This window comes from Diabrotica undecimpunctata, chromosome 3 (assembly GCF_040954645.1).
Source record: "Diabrotica undecimpunctata isolate CICGRU chromosome 3, icDiaUnde3, whole genome shotgun sequence".
Classification (NCBI taxonomy): domain Eukaryota; kingdom Metazoa; phylum Arthropoda; class Insecta; order Coleoptera; family Chrysomelidae; genus Diabrotica; species Diabrotica undecimpunctata.
Window position 1 is genome coordinate 124,469,244 of NC_092805.1, and position 13,498 is coordinate 124,482,741.

The window sequence follows — 13,498 nt, forward strand, 5'->3', positions numbered from 1 at the left end:
CACGCAATAGCCAAAAATTTGGCTATAGCTCCACGAGCGACAGGTTATCGCTCGCAATAGCAGTAAAATTACGGCGGCAGTAAAGCAGTAAAATCATGGCTCTACGAGCGACAGTTTACAGCGCGCATATCGCCGCGTTTTGGTCTTGTAGTGGCTCCATGAGCGTTAATATGACCCAGCTACAATCAGTGGTATCTTGTCCGTGTATATAGTGTCCGTGTATATAGCAGATAAAATAACTAAGTAAAATAAATTCAGACCGATAATACAATAATATAGTATTGATAATCTATCATTTCAACAAAAAGTTACTTTAATATTGGCATTGCGCCGTCGACGTAGGGTTATAAAACAACGGAAATGGTGGATTCACCCTGTTCTAGTACCTAGACAGACAGAGGGAATTTTTTTTTACAAAACAAATTAAAAGAATATCCTGACAAGTTTTTTAAATATTACAGGATGTCAGTGTCTTATTTAAATTTTTTATTATGTGAAATAGAAGATGTCATACGAAAACAGGATACATCAATGCGTGATAGCCTAAGCCCAGAAGAAAAATTAACAATTACCTTAAAGTAAGATTTCAAATTACATATTTTATAATCCTATACATGTATCTACCTAAAAATAAAAAAAAATAAAACATTTAACTATTTAACTTTCATTAGAATAAAAAGAGGCCGCCACCACTTCTTACCTCTGCGTATTCTGTAATTCGCTACTGAATTATCAAGTAGATCGACGGCTCCCATATGTTAATTATATTCATTTATCATATTGGGTTGATGTAATGAATATTCCTTTTAGAATATCTAACTTGCTTTTTTATGTTACAATAATTAAAAAAATTCTGATGAGACATAAAATCTGCTTTGTTGCATTCCTTTATTTATGAATCACGCCAAGCTATCGAAAACGAAACATTAGTACTGAAGGATAATAAAATTTTACTATAAACAATAATTATTAAAATTTTATGTTTATGATATGATTAGACAACCACTTATATAGAAATGAATCACCAGTCCGAAGAAGGAAATCCAAAAAACAGATTTTCGGGAAATCCATAACAACTGTTTATTCTCTCTATTTAACTTTTCTTGTTTAATAATGGAATCTATTATAAAGTACAGTTTGATACGGTTAATTGGTATTGAAAAAAAAAAACCATCCATTGATTTTTGTTATCTAGAATACCGATAAAGAATATATTGGATTTATTTCTTTCTTAGAACTTATAATTTTTTATTATGATTTGAGACAAACAATTGTATGAAAAAACTTTAAAGTAATTTATAAAAACAAAGAAACAACTTAACAAACACAAAGAAATAAAAAAAAAACAAGAACAAAAATATCCGATTAAATGGCAATTACCGCTACAAGCGACAAATTGCTGCTAGTAGAGCCACAAACCCGCTGCAAATTACTGCTAAAAAATAGGTCCGGATCTATTCGAACGTGACACGACCTTGACGACGCGTCTCGGTCCCAAAACGAAGCGACAATCTACAGCGCGTGGAGCCACTCAGTATCACTGCTGTTGTTTTCATTTATCAAGCTACATTTTACTGCTACTGCTAGCGACAATCTGTCGCTCGTGAAGCCATATCCTTAACTCAAAGTCAACTGTGGATAATACACCAAAACCAATATTTTCTAGCTTTCTTTCATCGTCGTCGTCAGTAGAAATTCAATCGGCAAACAACATTGCATTAACTGATCCTGTAGCAAATCATTTTGCAACAAATTTTCCGGCAGCATCTCTTCAAAGTATTCCTTTGCCTAGATTTAATGGCACTATAGACACGTAGTTAGGCTTTTATGATTTATTTAATTTATTAGTTCATGAAGATAATTCATTTCTTTAATTAGAACTCGCTCAGAACATTTCTCCCGTGAGAAAACTCTTTTATTTGAAAAGTTGTTTAGCCGGAGAAGCTGCTGACATAATATTTTCTATCGAATCGTCCGCTCAAAATTTTGATGTCGCGTGGAATTTGTTACAAGAACGCTATGACGATCGAAAATTAATTCGAGATAGTTATATCAAATCGCTAATTGACACGTCGGACATGTCAGAAGAATTTTCAAATCGCGCATTCTTGGATCATATTCAAAAATATTTTTAAGAGCAATAAAAAATCTTGGTGAACCCATCGACTCGTGGGATTCTTTTCTCGTTATTTTATTCAAAGACAAATTCACTAATAGTCACCGCGAACGATGGGAGGATGGTACTAACAAATCGCGTAATCCAACAATGAAACAAAATGATATCGTTTTTAAATAGAAAAGTTCAACTCGAAAACACGCGATTTCAGCAATCTACTATCAAAAATTCTCCACCAAATAAATCAAAACTGCATTCGCGAAATCAACTAACTTATACTGCAACTGCTTTACAAAATAGTTGTATTCTTTGTGAGAGTAAGCAATATGGAAATTCCTGCCGTGAGTTCACATCGTTATCGCCTGTTGAACATTATGAAGTTACTAAAAAAGGTGGATGATGTATTACTTGCTTACGCAAAAATCATCGCGTCTTACCATGTATCGCTTCCAACTATCGCACTTGTCATCAAAAACACAATAGTTTGTTACATTTCGATAAACCAAAAAGCTTCAAATAACAATTCAAATTAAATTTAAGCGATTAAATTTCTTTGTTAAACAAACATTTTCTTCTGTTTTCTGACTGCAGTAAAATGTATTTTGTAATAAATAAATTACACACATACTTCTTAAATGATAAATGTAAATTATTTTAATTCAAAAATTACATATTTTTCTGGCCATCCTGTATAAATAATTGTATTAATACCTTTCACTAAATACAGAATTAATTAACGTTTAAAATGTAATGTTTTAAATGATGGTAATTAAGAAATATAAATTGCCTTGTTTCGGGATTTGTCTCCAAAGTCTCCTATTCTCTAAAAAATTAATTTATTTCATAATTTTGCCCCTCACTGTACAAGTAAAACCCATAAATATTTCGGGCCAATGCTTTTTAAATGCACTCATTTTTTTCGAATACTGATAAAACTAACAAATATTTTTGAAAAATTGAAACGCAGAATGAAAGATTACATTATTACCGAGGGCCGAAAGTTCCTTAGAATAAACAAACAGTTTTTCTGAATGAGATATTTGAAATTAAAAATCACACTAAATTTTCTCTTTTTTTTCACCCCTATAACTTATTCAAATAAAAATTATAGAAGTTTTCAGGGACTTTCGGCCCTCAGTAATAATGTATTCTTTCATTCTAAAGATATTAGAATGTATTCTCATCATAAAGTCTAATTTGAAAATAATTGGAATTTTATAAGCATGTTATAAAACAACCCCTAAAAACAATTTGAGAATTGACTATTGTCAAATACCTAAAACTTTCGACTTACTCTCTCTGTGTTGGATTTCGTACCTGAAAAGCTATATTTCGTAAGTTCATGTAAATATACCTAAAAATATTCGAATAAACCAAAGTCAGTAATTATTATTAAATAAAGTTATTTGACAATAATTAAGCCATTCTATACAGCAGCATGTATAATTCTGTATACATTTTGACTTAATATCCACGAGTTATCCCTTTTAATACTTAATTGATTAAAACGAATTAAAATCGAAATGTAGTGCGCAAAAGTCTGTAATTATTTAATATTTATTCATTTATATTATAATATAAATGTAAACTTAAAAGCCTTTAAAATTGTTATTAAAAAACAATTATCAAACTAAAAAAACAACAATAAAAATATTGTATTAAAATGATACAGAGAAAAGTAAATGCTAAACGTGTCTAAAAACTCTCTTACAAAAATCACTCTTGTGCTGATTTTATTTAAATCATGTCAAACAGCAAGTTGGTACAATGACGATTCAACGAATGCAAGTTGTAATGTACTGAACCTTAAAAATTCAGCAAATAGCGGGGCTACGTTTTTTTGACCATATCACTTTGAATATATTAGTTATATTATTGTAAATATAGAGGAGATACAATTATTTCAAAAATAACTTAAGAGATGGATTCGACCGTTACTTGATGGAAATTAATTTTATATAACAATAAAACAGAATCTCAGCTTGTCTCAAGTTCGTAATTCAGAATTATATCAGCATTTTTAATTTGTTCCATAAATTCTAATAAAAGTAGCTAGAGGCCTTTATTTTGGATATGAAGAATTTGAAATTCGTCCTTAAAGAAATGATTATGGTCTAAAAGGTGAAGTGCGTACGTAGAATCTGTTCTTATATTATTGAAAGCCTTTTTATGTTCTGCTATACGTTTGTTAAAAGTTCTACCAGTTTGACCGATGTAAGTTTTTGGGCAGTCGCCACATTTAAGTTTGTATACACCACTGTGTAGGTGCATTTTCTTTTGGCTCTTGTTGTTTTTAATATATGTGCCTAAGTTGTTGTTTGTTGTAGAAGTTGGTGTTATTCCTTTATTAGTAGTCAATAGTAGAATAACATGAAAACTAGACTCATCATAACTATCCAACAAAATATGACTAGAAAAGAAATGCATAGCAATATCTCTAGCACGATGGTTGGACCAAATAAAGGAATTACTAGTTACTCATTTTCTGAAGCACAGGAGGCAGGAAATTAGATAGCAACAAATTACATGATGCCACTACATTCTTACGAAGGAGAACAGATAGACGAGAAGTCGACGACAAATCGACGAATACTCGAACTATAAACCTCGCATTGGCGATGTGTCTCTTCTAGACACGTCTAGACACGTCTAGAGAAGGGAGCACCTCCGCTGTCACTAATTATACGATAGGAACGGCTCTTAGATTAGCGATATTGACATGCAACTTATTCTATTTGCATTATTTTTTGGGAGTTGATTCTAAGACGTAGTAGTACTCATTAGAAAGTTCGTTACCAGTCAAGTGTAGAAGTTTGGCTAGAGAAAATGGAACTTTCTTAATGGGATTGCTGGTGTGTATGTGCCTTAGGTGATGACAAGAAGTTTTTAAGAGTCTGTTTAGCTCAGTTGTTAAGGCTATTTATTGTACTCAGTACATATCTCTTGCTGAGAGAATGTATTCCACTCACAATAGTGTGCATCTTGGCAAGTAAATGGATTAGTGCAGATGGATAGTCAGCACGTTTTCTCATGCATTTTAGCAGGATTTTTCTTTCAGTGGCCAAGATGATTTTGCTTTGTCGTTAATTAATTGATGCATAAATACAAGCCTTCTATTCGATAATTGTCCTGATAAAGGTTTTGTTAGTATGGAAAGTTTTGGAACTCTTTTAGCAGGCAACGAACTCAAGAGATTAGCTCTTTTTCTTATTCAGTCTAGAGTGTGCTTAATATCAGTGTCAAAATATAATTATTTGAGTTTTGTTTATGTTTAGAGTGACTCTCCATCTATTACACCATTTTACAATTTTGTTTAATTGATTTTGTGCTATATCGAATACAGACGAAGTCTCTTAGCATCCCTCTGAGGGTACCTGCGGAAAGTAGTGCCGTATCGTCAGTATATAGCAACACAGTAGAATCTACAATGTAGCCCAGAGGGACTGTAGCTAGTAAAGTGAACGGTGTTAAGAATTTGTTAGCCTCCTTGATTCGTATTATGCGATTGGAGAGCTGGGAATGTACAACTTTGATTGTAGGCCTTTTGGACGTCTAGGAAGATGGCTATGGCAAACCTATTGTAGTTGTTTATGGATTGTGAAATGAAAGTGGCTGCTTCAATCAATGCAGGATCCTCTCATAGGCTTTACCTAGACTCTATAAGAATAAAATTGGTCTATAATATTCTGTGCTAGTTCTGGGCTACACTGGTTTAGTGATCATAATAGTGTTAAATACTTTCCAAGGGGTAGGAAAGTGTCTCAACATTAGACATGCATTGATTATGTTTATAAGCAGTGGGATGATACTCACTGAAGTTTTTTGAGGCATCTTCTTAAATCTTTTCGGTGGTCTAGGGCGAAAGTGACTCGCATTTACTGTTATTGTTTCAGCTTGTTCACTTTTAACCTTATTGATGCTAAGAGACACACAGATATATTGTGTTTTGATGAGGGGGTCTTGGAATCTTTTATACCCTCTGATTATTCTACGCTTAGTTTTGATTTTTGTAATAATTTTCGGTGGAAGCATTGGAGTATATGGATTATATTTTGTGAATGGACTTGAGATGGATAAAGCTTCTCGAAGAAGACTTTTAATTTTGGAGATTCCAATATTAACTAGGTAGATTAATTTTTGACATATTGCCCAACTTCATGAGGTTGTGGTTGACAAATTCGTGAAATAGTTTCCAATTACCTTTACGATAATCTGGTTTATAGATTTCAGTGGTGATAGGCGGGGGAAGTGAAGGTCAGTTTTGACTGTAATTGTAGGTGGTCAGAGGTTATTAAATCTCCAGAAAAGCATTCATCGTCAAATTTCTCCAAAATACTAATTGTAAATAGGACATGATCAATGATAGACAGTCCCCTGTGATTGAAAAACGTGACCTTATTGTTAGTGATTCTAGAAATTGGCAGTTCAGGAAGGCAATCTGAGAGTATTCTGGCAGGAATATTTGTGGAGATATCACCAAATTGAATATTTTTACTGTTTAGATTGCCCAATAAAATCGCTCTTTCAAGTGTGGAAAAGTACTCGAGCCGCGGTATGAAGATGGTTGGTTTGGATGTTTGTAATATGAGATTATCGTAATTTTGATGTCGTTTTCTAGGTGTATATCAATTATCAGGTAATCGATGTTAGGCAATTTTTTGTCAGGAGGGGGAATGTGGGGAATGGTAGAAATATTTTTGTGTATCAATAAGCCATTCCCATGACTATCCTGACTTGTGAGTATGGTATGAGGTATAACTTACAAAATTTGGGAGACTTAAAAGCGGGTCTCTCCAAGGGGGAGGATTTAAAAATTTTTGGTAAAGAGTAGATGTTTGATTAAGACTTTTTTCCTGCCGACACCTAAGCAGTTAATCAACCTATTACACAATCGATTGTAGTGACTTAGTAGTTGGGAAAATAGGTCATTTTGATCTTAGAGGAGGAGAAGACCAAAGTTTATTTACCTCATAGATCTAAGGCATCAAAAAGCGATAATTACAGTATGATTAATATCTCATGTTTTAGAAATGTTTGTCAAATCATACATACCAACATACACAAAAATTGAGAACAGTTTTCTACGAACAAAGTACACGATAGCTAACAGTGTTGTCTGGAGTAACTCAACGAACCGCCAGTGGAGTTTTGAAAACGAAAAAATATCATCACTATAAAACTTAAACACTTAAAGGATATCATTTGGTTTTCGATTGCAATTTTGTAAAATCATTAGTACACGACATGATATAAAAGATCCAATTTCCCTTTTTAATAATTTTTTTTTGGATAAATCCAGTTTTGATCTCAACAGAGCAGTTTATCGACATAATTGTTGGTACTGGTCAAAATTCCAATAAAATCTCCTTAATATTTTATTGAAGGAATTGGTAAGTACTATCTTTATTAAAAAAACTTGACTTGATTATTGCACAAATATTGCACGAAAATTGCTGAACAACGTAACCGTAACACCCAAACACCGAAAATGTAGTAGAAAACAAGATATTACACGACATGTGATTTAAAATTTAATCAAGGTTTTAAAAGAGGATATACTACAGAAAAGTTTACTAAAACTATGTGTCAGTGGAGTTGGGATTAAAAAGTCGACGTCCAGCTAGGAAGTCTCTTCTGACAGAAAATATGAAGAAAAAAAGACTAGTCTGAGCAAAAGATACGAAAACTTTATTGTATAAGACTAGAAAAAGGTTTGATCCATTTACAGATTGTAAAAGAAGATTAGAATAAAATTATTTTTGTACTTTTTTTTAATAGGTTTGCTTTAGTGACGTAAGCACCATTGAAATTCTAACCAATAAAGCTCAATATATTAAACAAAGCCCTGAAGTAAAGTATTTACCTGAATATGTTGTTAAAACTGTAAAATATGCTACAAAAATAGTGGTATGGTCTATCATTAGGGGTAAAGGGACTTTGGCTGGCTTTAAATAGTTAAGAGGATAATTATTCAAGATCAATACATATCAATATTAAAGAATAGTCTGATGCCTCAGGTGCACGAATGGTTTTCTAATTATGAATATATATTTATGCAAGAAGAATCACCATATAATACTACTTAATCAGTAAAAAAATGTCTGGGTAAGAATGGTATTCCTCTCTTGGTCTGGCCGAAAAACTCTCCTGACCTTAATCCCATAGAAAATTTTTGAGAGCTTTTAAAATAAGAAATTTTTAATGAAAAAGTCACCAGCAGAATTATTTTGATTGAAAAAATAATATATAATTGGAACCACTACGACAAATTGAAGCAAAGTGGCTTTATCTGCATTTAAAGTATGCCAAGACATGTACCAGCAAAGCTAAAGGGGCTTAACAATATATTGAATGTTTTATTATTAAATGTATTATAGTTAATATATTTTATATATAAACATTAACTTTAATATATTTTCAGCCACATATATACATAATAAATTTTTAAACAAAAAGTAGTGGAATAGTTGATTTTTGTAAAAATTCATACGTGGTCATAATAATCTGGACAGGAATTAATCTAATCTAATAACTAATCTAGTTTTCAGTTTGCAATTATTAAATTGAGAGCAAGGTTTTTAAAATTTTAACATCATGCTCGTGTTTATTTTGTTTTAAATTGTACGTATATTGTATTAGTTATTTCACTGATTAATATTATCGTATTAATATTCCTAAGTGATACAGTCATTAATAAATAACACCACTTGCCGTTTGACGAAACTATAAAATGCAGTATACTGTAAGCTGCAAACGCTCGCCAAAGCGCTGCTCCCGATACGACTCACAAAAGTTTGCTACCGCTTTCGATGGCAACAAGACTTCCAAAAATATACTAATTAACACAAAACAATCAAGGCAAACATTACAGTTAACACCCAATTAAAAACACCTAAAACAGTTCAAATCAGTGATAAGAACAACAACCCAAACCAACTCACTACATCTTACTGATTAATGATCAGATGATACTTGCCTTTTAACCATAACTTCAAATGATTTCCTTAAACGGTGCATCATTACCTCGCTGCAAAAAAATCATTGTTGTTACATATCCAGCATTTTCATTATGATGCTACTCTTTTCATCTAAAGTCAAACCGCATGCTTGATGTATATACTGTTCTAATCTGCGTTTTACTAAGATTTATATCGTTATTATTTTAGTTGGTTTATTTCAAAGTGAAAAGTAGTTATTGAGAAGCTCAGTCTGATTTAAAATAATTTGTTATTATGTATGTCGTGCAAATAAAATTAGGAACAATAATGAAAATATTGTTGTTGCAACTGGTCGAATATAACTTGGTATTTTATATATGAATAATGTAATAAATTTGTAATAATGTAATAACATAATAGGTAAAAATTGATCACTAAACATTAAAATATTTTTGGAAGGAAAATGAAGTTCCTGTTATCGGCTGTATACCAATAATCACAAAAATTTTAATTAAAAAAATCAGTATGAATATTCTATTATCAGTGCTGCTACTAGGTATATATCTGTGAAGCCACTGGGTAAAATCCCTTTAAATATTGGTAACCAATAACATTGGTTTTAGACTAAACTGTTGCTGATATTTGTATAGGATGTGAAAGTTTTACAAAGATTCATTTGTTGGCAACGTAAAACTTTTAAACTGGGATTGGTGGCCCTTAGAGTAGTAGTAGTCTCTATAAGGACCTTAGGTAGCAACTCAATTGTTGTGATGTAGCCCGAAAGGGTTCTTTTTAATAAATGTACTTTTACAAATGAATTTTTTAATTCAAATTTGTACTAAAATATTTATGATACCGTCAAAACATTTTTAAAACTATTCTAACTTTAAAATAAATTTAAATCAAGGAAGCATCCAATGCATGAGAATAAACATTAAAATATAGTTTTGTTTGTAGCTGTATAGGAGAGCGATACATCTGTAGAATATACTAGTGTCATGTAATGTTATTTTTCCATTGTTTACTGTTGTTTAGTTAAATGTTCATAAACAGTTCAAATGGAAGATGGATATCTAAACAAGCAATTTCCGCCACGACGATAGGGAAAGATATTAGGGAAGAGATACATATTGAGAGGGATATATTTGATCCTGTACAGAGGTTAGTTTAAATTTAATTTTGAGTCTTAGAATAGAACGATCACGTGATACTTAATTTGTGTGTCATTCGAGAAGTATATGTAGTAAGTAAACAAGGGGAAGCATTCGTGATTGCCTTGAGCTTTCTATCTAAACTTATTTAATTAGTTTTAATAATTATTTGAGTGAGAGATGTTTGCTTCCGCGGCTGGTACATATTTTGTAATGTTATTCTGTATTCGGCGTGTATAGAACACAATCTGAAACTATTTCTCACTGAAACTGTGGCAGATTTTATTAAATAAGATGCAGAAGGCGATTAAAATTTAAATTTCTGTTACTTTTATCATATACCGATAAGTAAGACAGTTCTTAAAAGTACCTGTTCAGGAACTTGATTAAAAATTAACTGTGCTCTAAAATATTTTACATTTGACACCTTACATTTAATTTTCTTTAAAGACGGTAAAGCTGAATTTGTAAGAAACATTTTTTAAGTTTCTTTAAATCGGTTAACTACATGGAAAACAGAGAATCCTCAGGTCCTGATGAAATACAGATGGAAGTAGTAAAATGGATAAAAAACTATACATAAACTGATAAAATAACCAAATAAAGGTCTAAAACAGTTTATTTTAAAATTAAATGGAAGAAAAATGGAAACTATTATATACAGTGCATTCATAAAGTATGAAAAGGTCTAGTATCTCATGACTTTATGACAGTATATGGAAAACAGAGAATCCTCAGGTCCTAATGAAATACAGATGGAAGTAGTAAAATGGATAAAAAACTATACGTAAACGGATAAAATAACCAAATAAAGGTCAAAAACAGTTTATTTTAAAATTAAATAGAAGAAAAATGGAAACTATTATATACAGTGCATTCATAAAGTATGAAAAGGTCTAGTATCTTATGACTTTATTATCTTTAATTAATTTGTTTTAAAAGCTCTGACAGGTCGATTTTTATTTTTGTTTTTTAATCGTTTAAAAAAAAACTTTTACCCCCACTACTTTAGCAGATGTGACGTCATCGATATTTTTTTAAATAGAAAGGGCATCTTTTTTTTTCAGAAATTAAAAGTTCATATTAAAGACAAATAAATAACATAATTACAACAAATGCTCGAATTAAGCTGATTGGTTTAATTGGCAGTATCCAAGAAGTCCAATGAATTCTTGAGATATGTTTGACAACATCACTGGTTGCATATTAGTACGAATTCTCTGTAGAGGGCTACCAAATTGGTAGGTAGGTTATTTTACATATACCTTACTTTTCAAATAACCCCAAATAGAAAAGTCCATGCGATTCAAATCTGGCGACCTAGCAGGCCATTCAATATGGCCGCGTTGTCAAATTTATCGATTGGGAAAAGTTGCATTTAGAAAATTTCTAATCACTACAGCATAATGTGGACTTGCTCCATCCTAATGAAACCAAACTGTCGAATTTATTTGACCAGGATTATTGATATATGGAAATGTTGCGGTTGAAAATAAAACTACGTAGGTTTGCAATATCTCTAAATACTTTTCACGCAACACAGTACCGTCAAAAAATACGGTCTCACAATGGTATTCATAATAATCCCAGATCATACAGTTACTTTTTGAGGATATTGAGTATAAACTTCTATTGTCCAATTGAGATTTTCTGTTGCCCAACGACAATTTTGCCTATTAACGGTACCATTTAAACAAAGAGTAGCCTCGTCGGAATACAAGATATTATAATTCAAATCCAATATTTCGATACACAATTCTTGCACATTTTCGCAAAACTCAATGAGTCTATCAAAGTCGTCTTCATTGAGTCCATGTTTAAATTTAATTTTATATGGATGTAATTTGGCCTTTTTTTTAGAATTTTTTTGAACAGCACCACGACAGATCTCATTGTTTGTTAATAAAGTTGTAATTGAAGAATGAGGATTTTCTTCAATTTCAAGGATTACATTTATTTGATTGTCGTCGGAAACAGTGGGTCTGCCACTCTTGGGCTTATCTCTAACATTGCCAAAATCAATAAATTTATGCTATACTTTGCTTACCGTCGCTTTACTTATTGGTACTTGATCAGGATATTTTTCATGAAAGAAATCGCATACTTTCACCATACTCCTTTTACAATCACCGTAACCTAAGATCATCAAAATTTCTATTCGCTGTTTTTCTGACAACACCCTCGTAATTTCAAATAATGTTTATTGGGGTAATATCTCAAAAATATACTAGTGCAGACTTCTAAATCGATGTGACACAACAAATCAATTTAATAGAACATTGACATATCCAATGGTAACTAAGAACTTACTGTCTGGTTGCTAAAGAATTTGACATGTCTTCACAGCCTACTTAATTTTTGGCAATACATTGAGTACAGTCCTTAGCACTTTATTTTATTATATTGTTGATCTACAGCCTATAACAAAGCCATTATCATTTGAATGGAATTGGTAATCTTCAATAGATAAACAATCTACGTTCTGTATCGTACAACAATAGGCCACTCCATTCGAGTATTTGTTGTAATTATTTTATTTGTTTGTCTTTAATATGAAATGACTTATTTAATAATTTTCTTTGTAAAATAAATTTTAAATCAAATTTTAAGAAATACGAGCACTTGTTTCCTTTACACTCTGTATACTCAAGTTTGAATGTGACAATTTTGGTAAGGTTATACTCAGAAAAATATGGGCTCTTAATTTTTTAGATAAAACTATGCTTTTTCTATTAAAAAAAAATTCAATGACGTCACATCTGCTAATATAGTGGGAGTAAAATTTATTTTGTTTCTCAAAAAGATTAAAAAACAGAAATTAAAATCTACCTGTTAGAGCTTTAACTCTGAACACACTGTATAGTCGTCCAATAGATTGAATGATGAGAAAACCGAATGTCTTTAAAAGCCGTAAAATAGGAAATCTATAAATTAAAAAATCGGAAATTGCCAGAAGAAGACCAAATAACAAATGAGATCAGTATGGAGCTGATTTTACCTAGTAAAAAAAATTCAACCTTTCATACGAAAGTGATAGTCACAAACAGAATACCACCAGACGAATAGAGAAGAACAGAGATGTTAATGTTCTTTAAGAAAGAAGATAAAAAAGATCCTAATAAATTGACAGCAAGGATAAAAGCAACGAAAATAAATAAACAAATAACTCTGCAAAAAAACAGCAACGGTTTCGAACCGGAAGATCGTACAAGGATGTACTTTTGATAATAAGGCAGATAACAGTAAAGTCTCTGGAATATAACAACCAAAATATATTTGCCTGATATATTTAA

The 13,498-nt window shown here is 31.4% G+C and overlaps 1 protein-coding gene across 3 annotated transcripts in view; it reads right to left on the reverse strand.

The window, feature by feature from the left end:
- LOC140437361 (regulator of G-protein signaling 11) overlaps positions 1 to 13,498 on the reverse strand; it is a 367,203-nt gene that overhangs the window by 117,707 nt on the left and 235,998 nt on the right. For 2 of the 3 annotated variants that reach the window (XM_072526846.1, XM_072526844.1), the window contains exon 9: positions 9,093 to 9,143. The exons of the other annotated variant lie outside the window; for it this stretch is intronic. In XM_072526846.1, the coding sequence (XP_072382947.1) occupies positions 9,093 to 9,143 (51 nt within the window). The remainder of the gene's footprint in view (positions 1 to 9,092; positions 9,144 to 13,498) is intronic. 3 annotated transcript variants of the gene reach the window in all.